This window comes from Stegodyphus dumicola, chromosome X2 (genome assembly GCF_044657685.1).
Source record: "Stegodyphus dumicola isolate Sdum_Otavi_A_Nest chromosome X2, ASM4465768v1".
In the NCBI taxonomy this organism is placed as follows: Eukaryota; Metazoa; Arthropoda; class Arachnida; order Araneae; family Eresidae; genus Stegodyphus; species Stegodyphus dumicola.
The window spans coordinates 78,443,249-78,469,875 of NC_140781.1; the positions used below are offsets into that span (position 1 = coordinate 78,443,249).

The window sequence follows — 26,627 nt, forward strand, 5'->3', positions numbered from 1 at the left end:
TAAGGAATGGTACTAGAACCTCAAATTCCATCCTTCTGTGTCCGAAAATTTGAAAGAAACGTCATTATGTGCTTAGACTAAATCGGAATAGGCCAGTCCTTCATCTCTCGAGAAGGGAAATACCGTTTTAAAATGTGAATGCAACACTGTACTAGAAACGTTTCTAAAATTAGGCGGCCGAGCAGCAGCCGAGCGGTAAAGTCACTTAACACTGGCTGCTCAACCTGAGAAATCGGGCTAGCTGGATGGGCGTTTTCATAGTTTTTCCATGTGTAACGTAGATACGAGCCGATTTTCTTCAAGAAAGCAACCCTCCACTTAGCCTACGCTTGCTTTGCCATAATAAAATAAACGTAACCAAATATAAAATCAGGTCTGAAAGCCTAATTAAATAGGCGTTGCACCTGAAAAAAAATTACGTCTGATCAACTTCGAAATGCATAGATTTTTTTAATTCAAAATCGTCGACAGTCAAATGTGGGCTTTATTCCCTCCTAATTTTAAATTTCTAATTGTCGCCCTTTCGCTTCCATTTCATTTTATAGAACTCTTGTTTTATTGGAGAAAGTATATATGTTTAAAACATAGATAAAAAGTGTACTAGTGGGTCAAACACCTCAGTTTACATTCATTCCAAACAACATTATTGGCTACCTTTAAAGTACATATATAAGGTTATGGGCTCCTACGTAGTTTGAGAATAACAGCCGACTTCTGCTTATCAAGAGAGAAAAGAAAAATGTAGTGAATGATTGCTACCTTATTAGAAGAAAAGTTTGACTTAGCAAACTTCTCACGTTACAGAAATTAAGCTTATGTAACATTAATATTTAATGATTTTTACCCCAGTGAAATATTCAGTTCGTCTCACTGAAAATTTCGAACTATCTAAGTTCGTCTAAATCCAAGTTCTGTTCTAAATAATCAGTTATCTTATTTTAATATAAAATAATCACAACGATTTCGCTGATAATGATAATATATAACAGCATGCTTCATATCTTTCAAGTAAATGAAAACAATTATTAAGAAATAATAGTGTTGTCTCTGGGATCCGTATGAAAACTCGAAGATTAAAACTCAAAACTGTACTTTTTGTACTAACGGGATAACTATATTAAAGTTACCATGCAAAAAAATATTTATTTCTGTTTTGAAAGAACATTTAGGAATAAAAAGTATTTCAATAAAGCCATTCAAGGCCATTTTTGTGATATCTCACAAATTTTTTAGATGCGCTTGTAAAATAGCTGCATTTCTCATAACAGTGCATAAATATTTACTGATTGAAACCCTTAATATGTCTGTCTTCTTTTCCAGGATGTAATTCACGAATGTGCTTCGCTAGGCATTTATAATCTTCCTAATACTCCAACTCTTCAAGAATTGTTGGTAAGTTTTTCTCCTGAATATCTTATTAGGTATTTATTATATCTTATTAGGCATCATATATAACCAAGAATCTGTACATCTGCAATTGTATAATATAATTAGGTTTAGATTATTCTTAAAAATGAGTTATATTTAAACCTGAATTTTTCTAATTTTCGTTTACTTTAATTAAGAGCTGCAGAAATATTACGTGAATTAAAAAAATTCGCGGCAATGTCCTCTCACCTCCGCGAAGCTTGCGATACCTGAAATTTATTGATATAAGGCGTTAATGTACCCTATATGGAAACGTTTGGAGTGAAATCATCTGGGACAACTCATTTCGTATTTGTAATGCAAACAGCGTGAAGTCCTCTTTCGATTATTCAGTGCTATGTTGTATTTTGAGCTGTGCGCTGTGTTGTATTTTACATATAATTAATTCTTAGAATGGAAAACTGTCCACAGCTCATTAATTCAAAAAATTTTGACGCCTTTTGAGAAGAACTAATTTCCTTAGTTTCTTATTGCTGTGTATTACATTCCAAAGTAAAGGATTTTCTTTTCTTTGATAACGCCAAGCTACACTTGTAACTTTCAAGTAAAATTAATGATTAGAGAAGAAAAAACTAACAAGACACAAGTGTCAAGGCAAAAATAATATTTTAATGAAACGATATTATATCCTCAAACATTTTTGTCTTGCTTTGGGGAGTTTCTGAAGTCCGAGAACGTAAACTCTGCAAATGTTTTAAGAAATGCCGGATGGATATTGCAACATCTTTCAGCAAAATAATGTACTTTTATGCACTGTGTACGTCCCCATGTAAAGTCTGATTAGTGTTTCCGCGTCTTATAGCTTGCCAAACCTTCATGTCTTTTTACGATCGGGTAGGTACAGGAACGTTTAGGATGACAGCAATAGCATCTCGCAACGTACATGAATTGCTGAACAATTACATAATCTGCAAGACAGAGCTTGTCTTTTGTATGCGTCTATGCATGTCGAATCAAATGATAGTACTCATTTACATAAAGTTATTTTTTCTGATACTAAAAACATTACAATTTTTGAATTTACATTGAGAATTAGTATTTAGGTTAGTCGGTTAATTAGATTTGGCAAAGCACGATACGGCTTTCTGCGATAAGATGGATGCCTTCGTTAGGGCTCTGTGAGAGAAACTGACTATGGGAAAATCTTAAAAACTCTATGTAGCCAGCTCGGAGAAATGAATTCCCGCGAAAGGAGTCGAGGATAATATATCAGTATTCAGCTGCCTTCTCATTCGGCCACAGGGGGGAGCACAAATAGAGAATTGAAGAAAATGTTACGCATTGTATTTGCTAACTTAGACCTACGAAGAGTAGTAAAAAAATGGCCTGGCTAAAATAGTCTCTTTACAATTAAAATCTCAATTATATAACCAGAATTTCAATTATACTAAGACATATTGAATTTAATGAGAGGAACCTTAATATTTTTTGGAATTACAACTTGCACTGAGATTTACATTATTTGGAAGTTACAGAAAATACATGTCTGCATCCAAATTTTCAGGGCAGATGTGCATAATCCCCAGCACAAGGGTCACGGTAATCAGTCGGGTAGTGTTACTAGAGGCTCTCAGCAAGATGTCTAATAGAACCATAATGAAGACGGCAACATGTCTAGGATAAAAAATTCTCAAAAGATTTCTCGGTAGTGAAAATCATCATAAGACATCGACCTTGCTGTATGGCATTCAGAGTCACTTAGTGATATATCCTGGTCGTGTGGTGCCATGAAGTGCCGTTGCAAAAAGGCTGGCAGAGGATGGGCTCACTGTCAGCGCCCATTTCGATGTTTACCATGAATTTCTTAGCATTGACAACTAATTTAGTATCTCCGCTGCAAAGTTTGAGATGTATCATGTCTAGCGATAAATCGTGAATTTTGCTTCGCACAAGTGATCGGAGAATTCGTGTGTGGGAAGTTCAGGATTAGGTTACGTTTCGTTAATTGATTAGGCATAAGCGAACTCTATGCCTATGGAGAAGAATACCCTTCGTGGAACACTTTTTATGGAAAACTAGTTCGTGTCCACGTTGCACACGGGGAAAACCACGAAGCTACTCACGCAATCAGCATGACCTCCGCGATTTGAGCTCAGAGTCAAATTATAAATGTTTAGCAACTTAGTGTTCAACCGCTGAGGGAAGGACCTCGTGTATAAAGATGGTCCGGCCAATGTTTCATTTAGCATCACCGTAGAACAGTATATATCTATCGCAGTTCATATTACCGTTTAGGGAAGGCATTGCCTATGACATTAGCTCATTTTCAACAATACTTTTCCTAATTTTAATGTCAAAGATTACATCGACGACAGTCTGCAATGTGTTGTCAATGCTTTCGTCGGGAGTCATCTTTCAGCAAAATAATGTCCTTTCATGCACTGTGAACTTCTCCATGTAAAGTCTGAATAGTTTTTCCACTTCTTATAGCTTGTCAAACCTTCATGTCTTTTTACAATCGGGTAGGTACGGGAACGTTTAGGATGACGGTAATAGCATCTCGCAAAGTACATGAATTGCTGAACAATTACATAATCTGCAGGACAGAGCTTGTCTTTTGTATGTGTCAATGCATGTCGAATCAAATGATAGTACTCATTTACATGAAGTTATTTTATTTTTCCTGATACTAAAAACGTTACAATTTTCGCATTTACATTGAGAATTAGTATTTGGCTTTTCTTCATTATCCTTTTTAGAATCTACATTACTGCAATATCACTAACTTTACTCAAAAATATTGAATTACTGCTGGAAAGACAGAATATGAAGTTTACGATATTACTGAAAAATTACAAGTAAATACTTTTATCATATCGAAAATTGAAAACAAAGAAAGGATGCTGTAGAGGAATTTGAATTTTGTGTTTCTTACCTGAGTGTGAAAGAACGCAGTGAGGCTATGACAGTCAATATCTAATCTGGCTGAGGAAAATAATTAAAATGCAAAGAATTAATGTTTCGTGTCTAGCTTCAAACGCTCTGTATTGATTTCGAAGGAAGGGAATTGTATATATAGTCTAGGATATTCATCTCTGAAAGTTAAAATAGGTGCCTTCAGATTTAAAAAAAAGTATCAAATATGCATAAATTTGCATGAATATTTTAACAATACATTTATTAAAAAGAATCATGGTTCTTCATTGCTCTGGGATAATATGAGGTAATAGAAATAGTGCATAAATTCTTGCCCATAAGGTAATTTCCTAGTTAGTTCTAAGTCAACTCTGCTTTTTTTGCCAGTGATTATGTACCCCTTAAAATTCAAAGGAAGATGAAATTCTTCGGGGTTAATTCATCTAAGAATCTTCAGCAAATGTTGCCCAGCTGCCATTAGTGTCACTGTCAGAAAGAATCTGTTTCAAAATACCTTTTAGAATAATTTAATTATTCAGTGATAACTTTTTTTGTTCAGAACTAATATTTTTTTCTTTTTAAAAACAGACAGTTAACTTTTAGAGAATAAGCTAGAAATTAATACAGTCAAAAGTCGTTAATTTGGACACCCATAATCTGGACCTCAAAGCTAAAAACTTTCTGCGCATCGCCGCGTTGACACATACGTATAGGCGTTTACGCGTGCGCGTAAGACCTCTTACGACTGCGCATTTGCGTGTGCGCAAGCGCAGAATACGTTTTCGCGTGCGCGTTTTATGTATAACGAACGGTATAAGCTAAAATTATCTAATTATCTATTTCAGTTAATGTTGATGATTGCGTTGTTCCTTAATTTTCGAATTGGATCCGGCTTATTATTTTTTGCAGACTGTAAGAGCAATACTATAAAAGTAAACTTGAACTTTCGATTATGTCAAATAGAATTTCCGATTCTGGAGCTCCCAAAGGATCGTACAAAACGAAAGTATGTTTCGATGTCCTTCAAACAAAAAGTGGAATTGCTGCAAAAAATGGATAAAGACATGAAGAATGTGACAGAGAGGTTAGTGAAAACGAAAAAATTTCGATTGACAAGTTAGTCGGTATTCTCGGCACAGCAATTAACGAGAGTTGAACAGAGGAACTTTGTAACTGAACAAGAAATTATGTCTGTTTATAGAATTAAAGAGAAAGTATTATCACATAAAACGAAGCAACTTAAACAACTTACATTGAAAGAAATGTTTAATAAAGTAAACAAATAAATATTAAGCTTTTTTTTTTTTGTAAATTTTGATACCCTTTAGATCATATTGTTCTTTATTTCATAAATTACGGTTTCATATTTTTAATTTTAGAATTTCTGCATGCCATCTTACGAGATTTAAACTGATGATCTATAATGCGGGAAAATCGATAATCCGGAATCGCCGAAGTCCCGACGAGGCCGTATTAACGACTTTTGACTGTATGTGCACAGTGTGAAGATGACTTTTCGGTAATCGTGTCTGCATGCGTTTGCTTCAGAGCAGTCCATTTTCATTTTCTATGATAAAAATGTAAATTTCTAAAATTTTATTGCAATTTTCGTGAAGGGCTTAAATTATTATCAGTTATATTGACTGCTCTAGAAGAAACTAATGCTGTCAAACTATAGCATAGTATTTAGAATATTAAGCTATTTTTTCCCCTTGAATTGATGACTGCCACTCTTTTAATACTTCTTAAAGAACTAGGCATTTTTGGTGCTCATTATATTCACCGTTCATACATCCATATCTGTTTAATCACTTCACTGTATGAATATTTTATTATTATTGTGTTAAATAGGTAATTTTAGTAATTTAAAATTTGTTAAACTCATTAATCATAAATTAAACATTAGTTCACTATTTACCAGTTCAGAAGTTATTAGATAGTTGTTAACATTAGAACTGTCAGAAAAAAGTAGATTTTCTCTTTAGTACTAAATATGCAGTTCAGTTTTAAAGTAACTTTCAGGAGAGTGTTGAAATGTTTTGTTGATACTGTCTTTAATTGACCAATACTTTTTCTTCTTTCAGGATATGGACACAGAAGAAGCTCTCAATAGAATTTATTCATCACTTCTTGTGCATTCTGCTCATGCTTATTTCATCCGCCACCAGTTCCTCACATCCAGTGCCACATGCCCAGTTACAATTGTTGATGAAGGCAACTTAGCAGAGCAAGCTTTTATACTAGCCAAGAAACAAAAGTCCTTGGCGTGCGCTATCAGGCTGGGGATCACCATTCTGGGATATCACCAGAATGACACCAGTGCTATTTTAGATGAAAAACTTTCGGACTTGAGGCTGTGCTCACGTAGAGCTTTAAGGGACTGTCAAGTGGTACGCAGCATCATTCATCTTCTAGATATCATAAGCCAATACGCCCGCTCAGAGCTAGTCGTTTTTACAATTCATTGAGGTCGCCATTGAAAGACAAGAAAGGTGTGCGTCAATATCTGCGCTGCTTGTGCGGGGATCAATCACAACAAATACGCTGGTCGTGTTTGTCAAGAATGATATTTAATCGTACTTTGAAAAAAGTGAAATGAATATGAAGGAACTTTTAACTTCAGACCTTGCCAACGAATGGACAAACGAGGATCCATTTCAGCCATAAGGACACTTTTGCTTGTTTCTGTGCCTAGTCCGTTGGTATATTTAATATTTTTGCTAACAATTTTGTTAGAATGCAAGGAAGTATTTTATTAATATTTTAAACTGTCTGCCTTAATGCAGAAAATCAAACTCTTAGAACTTTTAATGTTATAACAAGTGATATTTTTATGTGACATTTTAAGTTTCCTTGCACTGCTTTTCGCTCAGTGCGTGTGTAAAAATTGCATACAAACAGAATCTGGAAAGATTTTATACAATGTTCCTATTGCTTCATCAGTTTTCTGCCACACATTTTCTAAACATTAAATTATTTTCCACTTATTTTTCTTTTTCTTTGATGTCTATTTTCGCAACAAATATATGTTCCTCAAAATGTTTTTAAAACATGTTTCACACAGATTGGAGAGGTGGAACGAAAAAATTACTGAAAGATATTTCTCATTTCATATTTGTATAAGTAATTTTTAATAACTTTTGTGAAAGTTTAATAAATATTTTTTACCGAAAGTGAGTAACTTTTTTACACTATACTTGCATGAATTACACATATCTTTTGCATAATAAGGCAAATAAATTAATTTCAAATTTATGATAAAGCAAAATCGATAACAAATCTCCAAATAATATTTTTGAGAGATTTTGCTTTTAAATCATTTGAATTCCAGCTCCCAGCACTGTTGTTGATGTTTAATTATTACCTAGTTAATAATAACTTTAACCAGTTAATACATCGGCTGCCATGAGTATCACTGTGATCAGCAGTAAATGTTTATCTTAAGAATCACAGGAGCTTTGAGCAATTGTCTAAATATTAGTTTTCCATAAGCAGAGGCTTGGGAAAGAATACCTGAATTATGAAGAAATCTGCATGATCTGATCTTGATTTGATATGCATTCTAATTGCTATTTTATGTAGCCCTGGAGTTCAGAATCAATTAAGAGGAGTGGTGGAACTAAAACAAGTAACAGCAAATAATGATCATGGTAACATGAAAAGAATTATTACAGGATAAAAGCTAGCAAAAAAGACTTTTCTGTTTGATTTTTTTTCCTCAATTCTTTTGCAAGTTCATTATAACAAATTAAAGAAAAAAATTAAATGTTTCCTAGATTTCACGAAGGTCTCCCATTTATATCGTGTTTTGAATCATACAAAATTCACAATTTTTATTTGTAAATACTTTTGTATCACGAACTAAGCTCTTTAAAATCCCCCGTTTCATTTTCCGTCATCTTTCGGATTTTTAAAAAAGATGTTTCATTTAATATCACCTGTTTAATACATTATTAAATGGAACTTTGAAAGAAGCCATAAATAAGAATTAGCCATATTTAAATTAAATGTACAGTACAATGTAAACTACTTCGAAATAGGAAATTCGTCTTGAACGGCTTTAACTAAAGTAATAGTAGCGCCAAATTCAGTGATTAACAGCTAATATTTACTCTTTCCAGCTGTAGTCAATAAGAAGACCGTATGCTGATAGAAAATTTCGCCTATTCTCTCCTGTTACGGGAGTAAAAGAGAACTTCATTTTGCCCTCGTAAAATTGCATATTTCGATAACGACGCTATTTTTCTGGAAAACATGTAAGGGCAAAATTAGAAAAGGCGCAATATCGCGCAACTCGTTTTGTATCAATTTTTTATATAAAATTGGTGATTCGATATAAAGATTAACATTTAAAGTAATCAATAAAGATGTTACTGTAAGACTGAGCTAAGAAACAATTAATAATTTCTTTTTCACAATTTTAAATTTTTAAGCAACGATCCACATACCCTAAAATGATTACCAAAGCAACAACTTGTTAATAATGGCTCTACTTAACGTTATAAAAGACATAATTTCAACATCAGTTTCAGTATTTTACGGATCTGCACTGCATCAAAGCCTCTTAAGGCTTTTAGAAGGCTCATTGACCAATACTTCTGAAGCTCTTTCGATATCAGCTGAAAAAGGAAGTGATAAATTGAGTCTGCAACATGTACCAGACAGAACAAGTGTAACAGAATGCTCTAAAATTCTCAATTAGACGAACTTGCAAGCAGTAAGGAAGACAACTGCACATACCTTTGAAAGGTAACTAAATACTGCTTCTGCGCTGTTAATATTCTATTGTTAATATTAGTAGGAAATACAGTTTTTCGTAGATTATTAATAAATATGTTAGAATTCAATGTTGCGCTTCTACAAGCAACCCAGACAACCCGTCAAACAAATGTAGTCTCTCCATCATTGTATAAATTAAAGAAGGACTTTGTAGAAGATATTTCTAATCTTTCAGAATATGAAACACTGGTATATCTAATTTCACGTTCGTTCCTCAACGAATGTATCTTAACTACCGCAGCACAAATTATAGCCTTCGATACTTTTCTGTTTGCTAGAAAGAATGCAGACGTTTTCTAGTTTAAGACCAACGTTAAATTAAACGCGCTTTTATCTTTTATGGCGGTGCTCTTGTTTTCAAAGTAGGTATTGTCAGTAAAATATTTTCAAAGCACATCATTTTCTTAGGTCATTTCTTTACTGCACATACCTATGAAACAGATATATTCTTATTCTTAGAAAATTTTCACCACAGGGTGGCAGGTGAAAGTGTAGAGGACACCAGAACTTCATAATGGGATTTTACAGGTATTGTCTCCTCACACTGTCTATAAGAAATAGCCTTCCAGGGTGTCCAGGGCCCTATCGGGCGAAACTTAAAATCTTGTAGTAATAAATTTTTTAAATGGGGATTTACCGGATGAGACCGCGTTCCGCGCGTCCTCTATTTTTATGGGTCAGAAGGCTATAATATTTATTTTATTTTATCTTAATTTTTAATACAGCCAAAATGAGATGATGACAAAAGTAAATTTTTTTACTGGAAGTATCGTGTTGTCCTATAACAAATCGGAGTATTGTTACTTCTTTAGTGAAAACTGGCTTGTATTCAAGTTACACATAGAAAAATGGCACAAAAAGTCCAATGCAATCAATTAAGCCTCAGTCGTACTACCAGTGTTCAGCGTTTTTATCGTTCGGCAGTCGATGGATGGTCATGTAATGAAAAAGATCCCTTTCTGTTTACGTAGAATTTTAATCAGAACTTCAGAAACTTAAAATCCCAAAAATTGGTTCAATGCTTCCCACAAGTGAAATTTATTCAAAATTGAGATACTTACGAATTATGTCGTCGACCGTTAAAGTTTATTACCATCGAGCCACGAAAATTGGCGTAGATTCCGCCCAGATGCGCCAATCGCTCCCGTGGAATTTTGAAGGAACTGGAGTCTTTAATAAACAATGAATATTCGAACTGCTTCCTTTTTGAACCTCGTAACAAGGCTTTAGTAGATTTCTACTATTATGTTAGGCTCTTTTATTTTACCGGAAGATCTTTTAAAAAGCTATGAGTACAAACTTCCTGCCGGTAATTTTTTTGGTCTGTTATTGTTTTCTCGGTCATAGTCAGCTGACTATACCGTGTGCATTATTACGCACATTTTCAGGTTATGATCCTATGATTTTGAAAATAAACCACTGCTTGCTGCTCTGTAGAAGGCAGATACTAAGTGTTTTTCGAAATGCAAGAAAAATATAGCAGTAACAGTTAAATTTATATTCTTGTCCATAAAAAAAGGTTGCTTATCGAGAATAATTCGGGGTTACATCGAACGAAAGCGACACGCTTATCCATAATTGGCGCTAAATCATACTGCTTATCGATAGCTTCGCGGTCGGCAGAATAATATATAAGAACCAAATGAATGCTAATTCTTCTCAATAAATGAATTTTAGTCGAATTTTTTTATAACTCAAACGTTTTCCGAATAACGTGAGTATTATTTTTTTCTCTGTCAGCCGAAGTCAAATATTACCCAAAACCATGGAAATCATGCCCCGGATCGCTTTCGTAGAACCCTGAAATGCAAGCCCACCAGTAACCAAATGGATAAGACTAGATATAGTTAGTTCTGAGTTTTGCTCTCTACAAACAGACTGGTATTGCAAGGGTTTTCCCTACAGGTAACATAAGGTACGAGCCAGGCTCCCTTAAGATTCTTCCACGAAGACGTTTTCTGGCAATCTCACGTATTCTGCCGTTAATTCATTGAAGAAAATAATTTAAGAAATGTTATTTATTTCTAATAAAGGAAACTGAGCTCTTTCTTATATTTTTATCCTATGTTTTAAAATATTTAATGTATTTTTTTTTTTTTTTGGAATAAAATGGGTCCTACCAGCGGCCGAGCGGCAAAGTAGCTGAACACTAGTAATTCTGACCTGGGTTCGATTCCAGGCAAACGGGCTGGCTGCATGGGCATTTTGGTGGTTTTCTACATGTGTAACGCAAATGCGAGCCATTTTCCCTTAGAACGTTCTTCACGAAGACACCCCTCCCCTTAGGCAGATAGCCCTAATGTGTCTTGCGGTAATATCAATAAACTAAACCAAATCCATGAAATAAAAAGGCTACATATTTAAACATTGCTTTCATACTATTTTCATTCTGCCGAAACAAAACGAAATATTATTAAATGCAAAGGATACAGCTATCTTTCATTATTAATTTCAGGTGGAAATATCCATCTAATTCTTCAATAGAACCGTATAATATCATGCCACCGATACTTTACTACTTTACGTAGGTTCTTTAAAATGCGGTTTATTTCTTGACATTAAATGTTTAAAATTTTTCATGAATTGAAATTAAGTTCATCATTAATTATATGCAATCATTTCTAAGTTGCTTTTAAGTCCGTTTCATTTTAAACATATGTGTGTTACGAACTGTTTATACAGGGTATTTCTGAATTCAACCGGCAAATTCAGAGGGGGATAGTAGACATCAAGTGGAGCAAAAAGTGCAATAGCGCATAGGGTCACAGACCACGTTCAGTGGGAGAAAGTCACAAAAAAAGTTATGAAGTGTGTGACGTCGAATGGGAAAATAGGTGCCAATAATAAGTAGAAAAACCTTTATTTGACGTAAAGCAGGATAACAGTACATCACAGCTGGACGTCAGAAAGGAATCGACTAGACAGTTTTCTAGGAATTGATAGAAGTTGGGGCCGCGAAGATCATTGCACAGCCGATACCGACGGATGAAGGATTGCCGAACACGTTCAAACATACCCAGTGTGCTGACGATGTCTACTGAAGCGTCTGATATGCAACCAATTTCAGGTGACCCCAGAAATTCAAAGGATTGAGTGAAGACCAAGTAGCAGGTCCGCCGCGTACAATCCACCTCCCTGGATATGTAGCACTGAGGTAGTTACTCATCGCAATCACAAAATGTGCTGGTGCGCTGTCATTCATGAATCACATGTTTTGGCTCACAGTGACCGGTAATCCCTGCATCCAATCCGGGAGCACGTGCAGAAAAAAAAGTACTTTGCTCAGTTGAGGTGTTCAGGCAGAAGGTTTCCAACAGATGATCTCCGAGAATACCTACTCAGATGTTAATACCGAACTTGTGTTGCACTTTCGACGAGACTGTGCTGTGGGGATTTTTGGACGACCACATATGCGCACTGAGCATGTTGGCCACGCCTTCTCTTGTAAAGCAGGCTTCATCTGAGAGTAAAACAGTGGCTGGAAACTGTTCAGCTGTAACCGATCATGTGAATCATTCTGGGTGACATCAAGCATCCAGCGTACGAAGTCTACCCGAAGAGAGCAGATGAGTTGGACATTGCCTACGACATCGCCTACGAGTTGGACAATCTGCATGTGGAAGGGTTGCATGTTTTCTGCAGGCGCAACCTTCAACACAGTTTTATGATGAATACTCAGTTCAGCTGTAACCGATCATGTACTGGTCGACGGGAAAACGGCAAACCCTTTGCAATACTCGGCTTTTCTATTTCAGGTGCGCGCACACTACCTCCTTGCCCTGCATTATGCCTCATTATTTGGAGGGATCTGTCTCCTGCAACCATCGATCGATGTTCATGAAGGTTCGTATGGTGAGGACTAAGCCTCCTTGGATATTACTCTTGGTACATTGTCCATGCTAAGCGTCCAATGATACCTCTTCGGCCCTAAATCAAATACATATCCGCATTTTCCTCGTTGGTGTGATCTTAAAGCCCCGCGAATTCTACAATGCCCACTTGCTCGCTGCTTTTGTTTTCCTCATACGCGTAGGAAATTTGCGTACTAGAAGGTTTCTTCTTCTCGGTCGTTGCTTTTATTTTCCCAATACACATTGGAAATTTGAATACGAAAAGGATTCTTCTTCTCAATCGTAGTGCTTCTAATCTTCGCATTTGTTTCACCACTCTTTGTCAAATTCACTGTTTCTCTCGACGTCTATCTTCGCGATTTTCCTTCCACTAAATATGGTTCGCGGCTCCATGTTCTATGGTAGTTTTTCATCCTCTTGATGCTTATCCATCCCTCTGAATTTGTCGATCGAATTAGGAAACATCCTGTATATATAACTTGCGCTAAAATATTCATTACCATTCCCCTCACGATCTTACTTTGTAAAGCATATTTATATGTAATTAAGACACAATAACACGCCGAATAAATACTAATTCAGAAGTCAAACAACAAAAATCAGCGTTAATTTACAAAATTTTCACAGGACTAGTTTCGATGGTTTTACCGAACCATCATCTTCAGCTGCAAAACCGCAAATGAACAAGATAGGAAATAATGTTTAGATAAGATAAGAAAGCCTGAACAAGAATAAGCAAGTGGCGCCATCTGTTGGCGAAACCAGAACTAAAACATAATTTCTCTAAAAGCCGAAGGCAAATTTGGATTGGAATTAGGATCGTTAACTAGAACAGAAAGATTTTTATGAATGTGAAATGCCTCTAGAAAATCCAGTTCTCCAATGGAAGATGTTTTTTGAATACTGAGATGAGAATTTTTTAACTGCTTGATTAATAATGTTGGGTGAAAAGCCCCTGTCAATAGCTATTGCTTTTAAATAATTTAGTTCTTCATCAAGGGCTAGTTTGGAGGAGCAAACTTGAAGAGCACGGAAAACATAGGAATAAAATGAAGCTAACTTTTGTTTAGTCGGATGACATGATTTAAAGTGTGGTGGAAGTCAAACCGATGAAGGTTTACGGTAAACTGTAGTACTGAAGTTGGATGTGTTACGTGTGACCAGAATGTCGAGAAACGGAAGAGAATTGCAAGTCTCAAGTTCAAAAGTGAACTGAATAGCAGGATCAATAGAATTCATTGTTGAAAGAACTCTATTTAAATCATCTTTATTACCTTCAAACAGGATAAAAGTATCGTCTACGTAGCGGAACGATGCCGGGAAGTTTAAAGATTCAAATAATTTTGATTCATAATAATGCATGTAGATATCAGCCAGGATGGGACTGAGGGAGCTTCCCATGGCTAATCCCTCAGTTTGCTTGTAATATTTATTTTGGAAAACAAAATGTGTTTGTTTCAAACAGAGTTGAGTGAGAGAAATTAGCTCATCAATTTCGATGCAAGAGAAATGAAATTCGCGAAGTCTGGTTTCTAGACATCTTAATGCACCCTCCACTGGGACATTGGTGAATAATGATTTTACATCAAAAGAAACCATGAGTAAATTACGAGGAGAAATGTTTTTAACCTTTTTTACAAACTCTATTGAATTTTTTATGGTGTAAATGTTATTGTCTAATAGAGTGGAAAATCTAGAAACTAAATATTTAGCTAATGGATACGAGGCAGTACCTAAATTTGATACAATAGGGCGGAAAGGAATACCACTTTTATGAATTTTGGGAAGAGCATATAATCTGGCACAATTCGCAACAGATGGGATAAGCGAATGTTTTAAGTTGCTTGAAATCTTATCTAAACATTATTTCCTATCTTGTTCATTTGCGGTTTTGCAGCTGAAGATGATGGTTCGGTAAAACCATCGAAACTAGTCCTGTGAAAATTTTGTAAATTAACGCTGATTTTTGTTGTTTGACTTCTGAATTAATATTTATATGTATTTTCCCTTAGATTCTAGGCTGTTTTATAAATGTAATTTACTAAAATATCAGTTTCGTTTGCTGGAAATTTTTTCTCTTACGTTCAGTTTCGACTTATTATTAAAGCCTGGCTTTGATTAAAATTTTAATTTGCATATAATGCCTAGAAGCCAGCTCTGATGCAACACTACGACAAAAATACAACATTCGGATCCGTCATCCACGCAGCAAACAAACGTATCTGAACAACACGCAGCAAACTTCTTTCTTCTTCTTAAGCTGCTTAGTAAACTTACGCCAATTTATTTTTCCAACGAGAAAACATATACTTTAGTCATCAGATCATTTATACAGCAGTAAATGTTTCTAAACATAAGAAATATATCTCTTTGCTTTGTTAATTCAAAAAACAATGAACAAAATAGAATGACACACTGTGAAGACCTTTTATGAACATACTTTGAAAACAATATCACTCTTATTAGAGTTAATAACAAATTTAATTTAATGGCTGCCAACGGATAATGTTAGCGCATACATTCTTTCATAAGAAATTATTTGACGCATGTTGTTCTCTAACGGAAAGATTCCCAACATTCTTCTACCTGCCGTCTTTAAAAGTTAAGCTGCTCTACTGTGTTACGCATGACGTGAGGAACAAGGGAATTCTCTGAAATCCCTTGAATCGAAAGTTTTCTCAGAGAAACATAGCAATCGTGGAATCATGAGCTTGTCCTAACTTCCAAACATTTAGTTCTCGACACGAAACTGTAATTGAGTCAAATCGCTAAATTATTTCTCTTTTGACAATCTTATATTTTTGAGTTGTTCGTTCATATTTGGATCTTGAGAAAACTTGTAGCCCCCAGCTACTAAAATATGCGTTTATTAGCTGCAATTATTCTTTGGATAAAAACTTCATACATAAAAAATTTTAGTAGTAATTTTGCTAGGAATTAATAGTTATTTATAATGTTTTTATAGTTATTAATTTCGAAATCAGTTGTATTTAAACATGAATTCTATCTTTTTCAACAATATTGAGCTTTTTTTTCATATATAAACATTTTGTTTGTATCTAGCATATAGATTATATATCCTTTAGTATGATCGAGAAGTTCTTTTTTTTTTTTTTTTTTTCCTTTTATCAAACTTAGTTATTTTCCTGCTTTGAAGCCAGGCTTAACGTGTACTGCCGAAAACTCTGATATGACTTTAGATCGCTTAAGTTCAGCTTTTAGTCCTTGCAGGACCCATACGGTACTTTTTCGATTTAGTAACTTGATAGCAGTCTACACTGGTGTGCAAAAATTAAGGACGAAGTCGAAAAATTAGCATATCAGCTGAACGAAGAGGCAGAGCGGACAGAAAGACCAATCAGGAGATTAAGTAAGGTGATGTACGGTAGCACATGCGCAGATATGCAGGTAGACGTAATGGGGGAGTGTCTGAGTAGTATAAAGCATGTTGTCGGTGTAAGATCAGCATTTCTGGCAAAGAGATTGCACGCCGTATAGCAGTTAAAATCACACCGAGTTGCTGCCTCAGCGAGAAATGGCGAATAATCAATCTGTTAGATGACATCTGGATGCTTTTACCCGAGGTCGAATCATTGGGAAGTTGGAGGAAGGCCGCAGTGTGACAAGTGTGGCTGCAGAGTTCGGAATTGCTCACAGCATCGTTTCACGACTTTGGAGACAATTTCAAACTACAGGAACAGCTATCCGGGGGTTTAGTAGTGGTCGTCCACGAGGAACCACACCCGCAGATGACCGGTATATTGCCTTACAGGCCAGAAGAAACAGGCGGCAGGCAGCGGGAGAAATCGCTAGACACACGACACAGGCGACTGGACGACCGATATCGCGTTTTACCGTGGCCAGAAGACTGCACGGTGGTGGTCTGTTTGCACGACGCCCTGTACGGTGTGTACCTCTAACGCCTGCCCATCGGAGAAGGCGTTCTCTGTGGTGCCGGGAACACCGGAATTAGAGAGGCAATGAATGGGGACGAGTACTCTTTACAGATGAGAGCAGATTCAGTCTGAGTAGCGATTCTCATCGCATACTTATCTGGAGAGAGCGGGGAAGCCGCAATCATCCCTCGAACATCATTGAAAGGGACAGGTATGGAGGTGGCGGTGTTTTCGTTTGGGGAGGCATCATGCTTGATAGTCGTACAGACCTTCACATCTTCGACGCAGGTTCAGTCAGCGGGACCCGTTATTGTAACGAGATTCTTCTTCCATATGTGCGTCTTTTTAGAGGCGCTATGGGTCCGCAGTTCCTTTTCATGGACGACAATGCACCATGTCATCGCACAGTAGCTGCCGAACAGCTCTTAGAGAGTGAGGATATTGAACGTATGGATTCGCCGGCACGATCTCCGGATCTCAATCCCATCGAGCATGTATGGGATTTTCTAGGCAGACGCTTGGCAGCTCGTACCTTACCACCAGTAACGATTCCGGAGCTTCGATTGGCGCTGCAAGACGAATGGGCAGCAATGCTTCAACAACTCATTGACACCCTCATTCTCAGCATGGGCAGACGCTGTGAAACCTGCCTAGCAGTCAGGGGAGATCATATCCCCTATTAAAGACCGGATGTTTCTTGCTGGACACCCATCACAGGGATGTTTCGGCCTTCAGTCGCATTGCGCTCCATGCAACTTTTTCAATAAAGCTTCTTTTTATCCCTCTGATTTCTCTTTTAGTAAGTGTTGCTTACATTACTCATGTCCTTACGTATTGGGGATCTTACGGTATTAAATGTGTTGATTTAGAAAGCTTTTGTACAAAGTTATATTGAAAAAACCGTCTCGTCCTTAATTTTTGCACACCAGTGTATTTTATTAGATAGGTGGCCGTCATTACAGTTTCACACCAGAATTCCCTTTTGAGTCCGAAATCGAGTAGTAAGCATCTTGTCATTTCCATTATGCAGCAAATTTTTCTTTCGGTTCGGTTATTTATTGTGGCGAATATGCCACTGTGGTTTAGTGTTCAATTCCTTCATTTTTTAGAATCTTCAATCTATTTGTGAAATCTCCATTTTTTTCATAACATTTTAGGTATCTTTCCGAACTTTTTCCTTGAAATGGCTATAAAGTGCTTTAAAATTGCTTCATCTTTCGTAATTAACAATTAGACTGTCATGTATCTCTAGTAATCCTCAAAAGAAGATGCGAAATATTTCTTCCTAATGATCTCGTACCCATCTACCCACCAAATCGTCCGTAATTTGGCCGTCTCTTCATAGGAGGTAACGGGGACCTACCTAATAGTCCCCATAATGATGTGACCATCACTTCCAGTCATAGTATTAGAAGGCTTGGGCCCGCCATTTGGGGGAGGGGAGTTTTCCTTGGTCATCTATGCAGTACCGATATCTTCGGATTTTATTTGAGCTCCTTAGCAATTGTTGCTCGCTCCGATTTGTTTTTGTTTAATTTCGCAAAAAAAGTTAGTATTGTCGGTCACGTAGTTAGTAGTTTCTGACTCAACTGAGTTTTGAAATTTTCTTTCTCCTGTAACTTCGATTACATTTTTCTTCTTTTTCCTGGATCTTCTCATCTTTCTTTCATGTTGACGTGTATTTTTTTTTTTTTTTTTTACTGCAGGTTTTATTTTCTATTTATTTTTGTATTTTTCTTTGTTCTTAAGTTTTTCATTCTTGAAGCTGTGATTACTTTCGTTTCCGCCTCTTTCTTTAGCAATGTTTCAAGAATTTAGATGTCCTTTTTCTTGCAATAATTGCAACTTCGTGAGTTCAAATTTTTGAATTCCCCGAAATTTGTTTTGAACCCGTTTTCTTTTCATTTATCGATATTCTTTTCTTCCTAAACATTTGTCAATTAATGTTTTGTTTACACATTTCAGCTGTAATATTATTTTCTGGACGAGCCTTTAAAACTGTCATGAGATTTTTCATAGCTTCTTCTTAAGCTGCTTAGTAAACGTGATGCATTATGACTGTCCTTTATATTTTCGCCGATTCCTCTTCATTCAGCTATGATATCGAAGCGTTTTGTTTATATGTTCTTCAAGCTTATGTCGATTTTTTATCTTTAATGTATACAACTTTCTTATGTCATAAAAATTGCCCGAAAGAATTATTCTTTTATGGATTTTCTTCAGTTAATTCGACATTTATTTGGCAGCTTTTTTAATTCTGATATGTACGATCTGGTTATCTTTGACGAGTAAATTTATGATAGCTTATCCTTGTTTATCTTATTTTACTTACTCAGCAATAATTTCTTCCCGTGTATCGTTGGAAATAAGACTCCCTTTTTTTTTTTTTTTTTTTTTTTTTAATTTTTAATTTCCAGAATCATTTCTAATTTGTTTATCCATCAGTTGATAATTGTTATTGCTTAATTTTTCAGGGGCTCACTTTTTTTCTTCTAACTTGCAGTTATTTCCTCTTTCGTTTTCAAGAGTGCAATAAATAAATTAAATTAGTTTCATTTCGTTATCAAAGTAGGATTTGTCGATTAGCGGTTCTTCATCAACCATCTGTTAGTAATTATCTATTTCACGTAATGAAGTTTTGATTTTATTGCATTTTGCAATCAGTTATGCTAGCGTATTATGAGTTCAGGCAATATAAATAATCTTCAGCCCTATAATCGGAATAAAGGGAGGTTAAGTAAGTTCACTTCTCAGTTCAGTCGCTAAAAGCAAAAATGAATGCATACAAAATTTACTTTTTGACGGTAATCCATAAAATGACTATTCGTATGTATAAAGAAGAAAGAAAGAAAATGTAGTATGTGTAGGGAATATGAAAAGAACTATTCGTAAGTATAAAAGACAATAAGACATTTATTATGATATCAAAAGTTAAACACGTTTCAGAAATACGTTTGATCAGAATTTTCTTAGGCCGCCCAGACGGTATAGTGGTTAGGGAAGCCTACTGCGATACTGAGGTGCCAGGGTTCGAATCCCGGAGAAGGTACAAATGTTTGTAAATGTATAGTGTCTTTGCGCCATGGGAGCAGTCTAAATACATGGCTAACCAAGAGGGGTGGAAGACCCTCGGACACACCCCTGGAGTGTTCTCCATCAAAATTGCGGACACATCTGAGCAAAGTCGTACTGTCATCTGTAGGGTGCTCAAGGCCAACAACAGGCGCAATCTTTCTCTGCTTGCCACGATGAATTTTGTGGGTTTGTTCTGATGTTACAGTCAGACAAGTGAGATCAGTCACAACAACAGAATTTCCTGAAATTGCTAGCTGGATTGCAGTGGAAAAAAATATAATAACAATGAGCTAAAAGCGAAACCCTTCAATGCCTTGTCGTATTAGCAACAAATAATAAGCTAAAAATCAGCACGTATCACTACTACAAAGCTCATGTAAAAGTAATTGAAAAGCAGTTGATAAGTAAAAATTATTCGAAAAACTTAAAATTTTAAAAAACAAACTCGAGTGATTTTACTACAGGTAGAAATTGGAAGATAATGTGCCGACTAATGGTCGTATGGACTAAGTAGGGACGCACTAGAAGTTCTTCCCGGGTTCTATTTTCCGCATAGGGACTAGCTCGGTGCACCTGGTTCGAATTGTTTCATATGTAATATATTAAATATGAGACCTTAGAAAATCTTTCACGAAGGTAGGTCCCCTAGTCAGAAAGCCACTTTCAGTTTTCCATTAGCAAACAGTTCAAGTCCATTCCGTATCCATGTGTTTATTCATAATTAATGGATATTAAATGTGGGGTACATGCTATCTAAAACACTGCATTTGAGCACTCCGCTTCGCCCCTCCATAGTCAAAGTGCTTTGTAATATTTACTCATCGCAGTATGCTTATTTCACGTAGGAGGCCAATTTGTATATTTCGTCGTTAATAAGTCTAATGAATAAGATAAAGGATATATCCCGTGTATTTCTAAGTGTTAATTTAAGCTTTAATATAGTAAGATTTATTCCCAGCATTCGGAAGATTTGAACAAGTTTCATTATCTGCACTGAAATATCTCAGTTTCTAAAAGAATTATGAAACCGTGAGTCTTTATTTATTTATATAAATATTCTGTATCATATCACTAGCACATTTACTCTAAATGTACTTAACAATATGTATAATAAACCTATCACTTTATTAGGACATATACTCCAAACTACTGATTACGCTAGTTTATAGACGGTTTCTCCCACTTGAAGCCAGCCTCTTCACAGAATCAAAAGAGAATTTATTGGTAGTGGACTAACAAAACTGAAGAGCTAGAATTCAGCATTGAGCTGTCGAGATTCTTTAAGCAATTGTCTCCTACATCTAAGGCACACAGTCACCGCTTCTTTCGGAATAATTTATTGGCAACGGAAGAAAGAAATAATTGTTTTTCAAGCAGCTGCGTCACGATCTGTGGTATTATTTATACTTCTCTGTCTTAGTTGCACATCATAATGCTTGAAAGCCGTTTTTAGAACAATCGAGCATAATAAAATAATTTTTAGACGTTAATTTAGCGTCGGTACTCACGAGGAGATGTCGAGAAATCAGTATTCATCGCGCCCTTTGCTGAGAATGAAAATCTTGACCTCGAAATAGACAGGAGAGTTTGAAAAGATTAGAAATTTCAGTTTAAACTTCTCCTAACTTACCATGGTCGATATTTTTCCAACAATAGTATGCACAATACATTCATTTATATATGACTGAAATAAACAAAATCCTTGGTTATAGGTTAGGATAGCGAAAAATATTTAGAATCATTTCTTTTTTGATATCCTTCCTGACGTATCTATTTATAATTTTCTCCAAAGTTAGCATTTTATGTCAGGTCTATTACCATAAGACAGGAATTCTCAACCGATGGTACGCCTACCACTGGTGGTACGCAAGAGAAAAATAGGTGGTACGCAAAGTACTTTTAACTATTAAATTCAAAAATCTCGTTAAGAAAAAGAACAATTAATAGAAATTTCCTGTGATAGAAGTCTAACTGAAGATTGTACGAATAATACACTTGTTAACTTTCGGCTAAACACCAAAAAAGAATTTAAAGGAGTTTAAAAGAAAAGCTGTTAAATTTTTATTGCCTTTTTGCACAACCTATTTGTGTGAACAAGTATTTGCTTCCAAGTTTTATTTGAAAAATAAATACAGACAGACAAGGTAAACAGCTGTCTTGTTTTGCACCCGCTAAGTCTTTCTGCACCGATGGGCGAAAAATCAAGCTTAGGTGCGAAGGAAAGTTTTATAGGAAGGGGGGGGGGCAGTTTCGTGGCTTCAGAGGAGAGTAAAAATCAACTTAAAACAAAATTAAGATTAGATCTTAATTTACGATTAAATTTAAGTAAAATAAGCAGACAGAAAGAAATTGATCTCTCTTAACATGATTTAAAATGGTAACCAATTTTTAATCTAATATTTTTTATGTGTGCACATTTAATATAGCCAATAAATTTGTAACTTCCGGCCAGAATTATAAGCGTTAATGTATTTATGCAAAGTTTGTCTGGCGAGCGCCAAGTATTTAAGTTGTGGCTTTTTGCCAAGCGAAAGAGAGGAAGCAGTTAGTCGAAGCAGGCCGCTTACCTTAGAAGTTTTACTCAGTTGCTGGTTGCCTTCCAGGCCAGAGGTTTAATCCTCTTGATAACTTTAAACGTATTGTAGTGTTCACAGTTCTCTGTACTACATACGGCTTCCTGTTAATATAAGGCCAATCTTCCACGTTTATTATTTTAAAGTTAAATTAGAGTTTAGTTTTATTTTTTATATTTTTTACGTTTAGACCACAAGTAGTGGGTCTTTGTATTCCGAAGTACGGAAGTTATTGTAAATAGAGAAAAAATAAAGGGTTTTGTATACCCTTCTTGTGTATCCTGTCTACTTCCCACAGTTATTGAACATAGCTTTAGTAAGCTCTCTGTTCCGAGTCAGGTCCTTGCATGTTCCCGAAGAAAGTAAGACGGAACATGGAACCTGATAGTGGAGCCCAACGAAGAAGAATAACCATGGCCGAGTTTCAAGAAGAACCTGTGCTGCCTGCAGAAGCGGCTCAGAATCCAGAAATGTCAGCTGCCGCCCTGGAAGGATTTGGTTACATCGTCCAGACCATGCGCGCTTCGATGAAACCAGAAGCAACATTTAATGGAAACTCACCGGTAACCAGTTTTTTGGAAAAATTGGATGACCACTTCATGCTCTACCCCGTGCACGAATTTCAAAAAGTTACCTTAGCTACCAGCGCTTTGAGGGGCCAAGCGCTTAATTGGTTCAAATGTATAGGCAGAAGTCTCTTGGGTCAAGCAGGAAGTCCCACCTATACTTACGAGAATTTCAAGACTGCCCTAGTAAAAGCCTTACCTGTTGTAAGGGATCGTGCGAAATTAGAAAGGGAACTTTTAGTATATATCAGCAAAGAATCGAAAATCTCTCAAGCTTTATTTTAAGAAAAATTCACGTCTTCAAACTCTTGTATGGAAACCGTCCGGATCCTGAGATAATTCAAGTGATTTTGCCGAGGTTACTGCCCCAAGTGCAAGACTTTATTGAATTAAGAAATCCGACTACACTGGAAAAGTTATTTGAGCTAGCAATCCAGTTTGAAAGTAGAAGAACGGCGGACATTGAAAGAAGACGCCAATATCAACAGCGAAACCAATTTGGTGCGCCAAGACTACAGCAAACTCAAGCACACGGCTACGGAAGCAAAGCGAATCAGTGGGCAAGGAAACCCGAGCATTCAAAAACAGCCGGCGAACGTCGACAGTTCAATAGCAATCCAGGAAAAAAGTCTCAAGGCCAGTGGAAAAAGAAGGAAAGCACGGAAATGAAACATAATTTAAACTAAAACGGATTTATGCTGACGGGAGGGTGCGGAAATCCGAAGGCCACGAAAACCCCTCTTCCTTCAAGTTAAATACAGTAATGGTGAAAAATTTGACTCTTCCGAAGATTGAAGTGTTGGTGAATAATATCCCAGCCACCGCACTCCTGGATACAGGCGCGCAGTGTTCCTGTGTGGCAGAAGATTTTTTTAGGAAGTATTTTCGGAAATACCGCATATATAATTCGGATAATACGACAGTGTTAGCGGCGCAAGGAGAAAAATGTAAGTGTATAGGTAAATTACCGCTGTATGTCCGTATCAAGGACGAACAAGTAAAGGTGATGTTTTTCATAGTAAAGAATCTGCAAGCACATATTATTTTAGGATTAGATTTTCTTTCAAAGGCACAAGCAACGCTGGATTTTAATGAAGCGTCCCTTAAGCTGACAATGAAACCAGTTCGTGGAGAAAAGGCTGAACCGCCGATGTTAAATCTTGACCACCTGCCTAATGAAGAACAGCGAAGAATCCGACAAGTGGTAAGTGAATTTGCTTCGTTATTTAGTGATATTCCAGGATTTACTCAGGTTACTCACCATAGTATTGACACCGGAGATTCAATGCCAGTTCGCCACAAAGCATACCGGTATGATAAGAATAAGGAAAAAATTATAGAATGGCATATCACCGATATGCTACGTAAAAAGATCATAACGCCCATCTCAAGTAGTTATGCTAGCCCGGTGGTTTTATGTAAGAAAAATAATGACTATCCTTTGACACATCCAAAAAGGTGGAGATTCGCAATTGACTACCGTAAATTAAACTCCATAACTAAATATCCGGTATATTCGTTACCTATTATTGAAGAAATTCTAAGGAACATAACATCCACCAAATATATGACGACTTTAGACTTAACGACTGGTTATTTTCAAATAGGGGTTAGGCCCGAGGACGTGCCTAAGACTGCTTTTATAACCAAGTCTGGCACTTATTCATTTTTGCGTATGCCGTTTGGCCTTTCAGGGGCGCCGGCAACATTTCAGCGATGTATGGACATTGTGTTAAGACATGTTCTTAGAAAGTCCACATTTATCTATTTAGACGATATCATTATTACTAGTGATAATCTCGACCAACATGTACAGGATTTAAGACAGGTGTTTTCTTTATTAAATGAGGCCGGTCTAAAAGTTAATGTCGAAAAGTGCAAATTTTCAGCCCCTGAATTAAAATATTTAGGTTACAAAATATCTCAGAAAGGAATAGAGACAGACGAATCAAAAATAATTGCTGTACAAAAGTATCCGACTCCAACCACGGCGAAGAAGCTCTCTTCTTTTCTAGGACTTTGTTCATATTATAGGTCCTTTATAAAAAATTTTGCAGCTATTGCTGAACCATTGTTAAAATTAAAAAGGAAAAAGGCAAGATTCTCGTGGACGGCCGAAGCCAATAGTGCTTTCGAAAAATTAAAACAAGCATTAACGCAAGCCCCTGTGTTGAAATTTCCTGAAAAGGATGAGAATTTAGAAATTTCAGCGGATGCTTCGGATTATGCGGTAGGAGCGGTACTTTCGCAAAATCAGCAGCCCGTGGCATTTTTTAGCCGAACTTTAAATCAAACACAAAGAAACTATTCCGCGACCGAGAGAGAGGCACTTGCAGTTCTGTTAGCAATGCAAAAGTTCCGAGTTTATTTTGGAAAGGCGCCAATAACAGTGTACTCTGATCATGCGGCGGTAACTAGATTGTACTCAGTGAAAAACTTATCCCCGAGGTTAATAAGATGGGCACTCAAGCTACAAGAATATAATCCGGTAATCAAGCATACCCCCGGAAAGGAAAATATCGTAGCAGATGCCCTATCCAGAATTAAAATAGATGAAGAAGGTAATACCGTAAAGGTGGCAATGCTCACAGCATGTACAATAAATTCCCGAGAAATTGTAATAACCGAACTGGGTAAGGATCCTGAGTTTGGAAGCATTTATGAGTATTTAAAGGATCCTGAAAATTTTAGCCACCAAGATATTGTGGCGATAAGAAATAGGGCGGCCCATTACGAACTAATAGATCGTCTATTATTCTATACAAAAACTACGAATTCCAGCAACGAATTTCGACCTGTTATCCCAGCTAGTCTTAGATTAAATATCCTGCAGGAGCTCCATGACAGCCCTTTAGCTTCTCATGCTGGTATTCGAAAAACTATCCAACGTGTACGCGAGGCAGTCTATTTTCCTGAACTGCAAAAGTTAACAAGGGCGTATGTCCAGTCCTGCCCAACATGTCAAGCAGTTAATTATATTAATTTCCGCCCGGCCGGGTTTCTAAATAGTATTAAATCTGAATTTCCAAATGAAATAATTGGCATCGATTTATTGGGCCCTTTCCCAAAAAGTCAGTTAAATAAAAGTCGCTATCTCCTTGTTATGGTTGATCATTTTAGTAAGTGGACCGAAATTGTTCCCTTAAAACGAGCCTCCGCGAAATTAGTTACTGATTCTATTTTAAATAAATATATTTTAAAATACGGGGCGCCCCTAAAAGTTATATCGGATAATGGTCCTCAATTTGTAAGTAATGTATTTGAAGACATGTGCCAAAAACTGGGCATACGTCATTTAAAAATGGTCCCGTATCGGCCGCAGTCAAATATAGCGGAACGGGTCAATAGAAATATAGTGAAAATTATCCGTAGTTGTGTTAAAAATTTTCATAAAAGCTGGGATAACTATGTCAATGAATTTGCTTTCGCCCTTAGGACCGCAAAACATGATACAACGGGCAAAACTCCTGCTGAGTTATTTTTAGGCAGAAAGATTATAACGCCGTTAGATAAATTATTTTATGTGCAACAAAGAGCCCCAGAATTTAAAATGGGTGATATAGAAAAACTAATTAAAGAAGCAAAAAAGAATACTGAAGTAGC

General features: G+C 36.3%; 1 protein-coding gene across 5 annotated transcripts in view; it reads left to right on the forward strand.

Moving 5' to 3' along the window:
• The window catches only part of LOC118192214 (uncharacterized), a 64,586-nt gene extending 57,129 nt beyond the window's left edge, over positions 1-7,457 (forward strand). For all 5 annotated transcript variants that reach the window (XM_035363127.2, XM_085809491.1, XM_085809489.1 and 2 more), the window contains 2 exons: positions 1,321-1,392; positions 6,369-7,457. In XM_035363127.2, coding sequence (XP_035219018.1) covers positions 1,321-1,392; positions 6,369-6,752 — 456 coding nt within the window. In that variant the 3' untranslated portion in view covers positions 6,753-7,457. The remainder of the gene's footprint in view (positions 1-1,320; positions 1,393-6,368) is intronic.
• Positions 7,458-26,627: the final 19,170 nt, after the last annotated feature.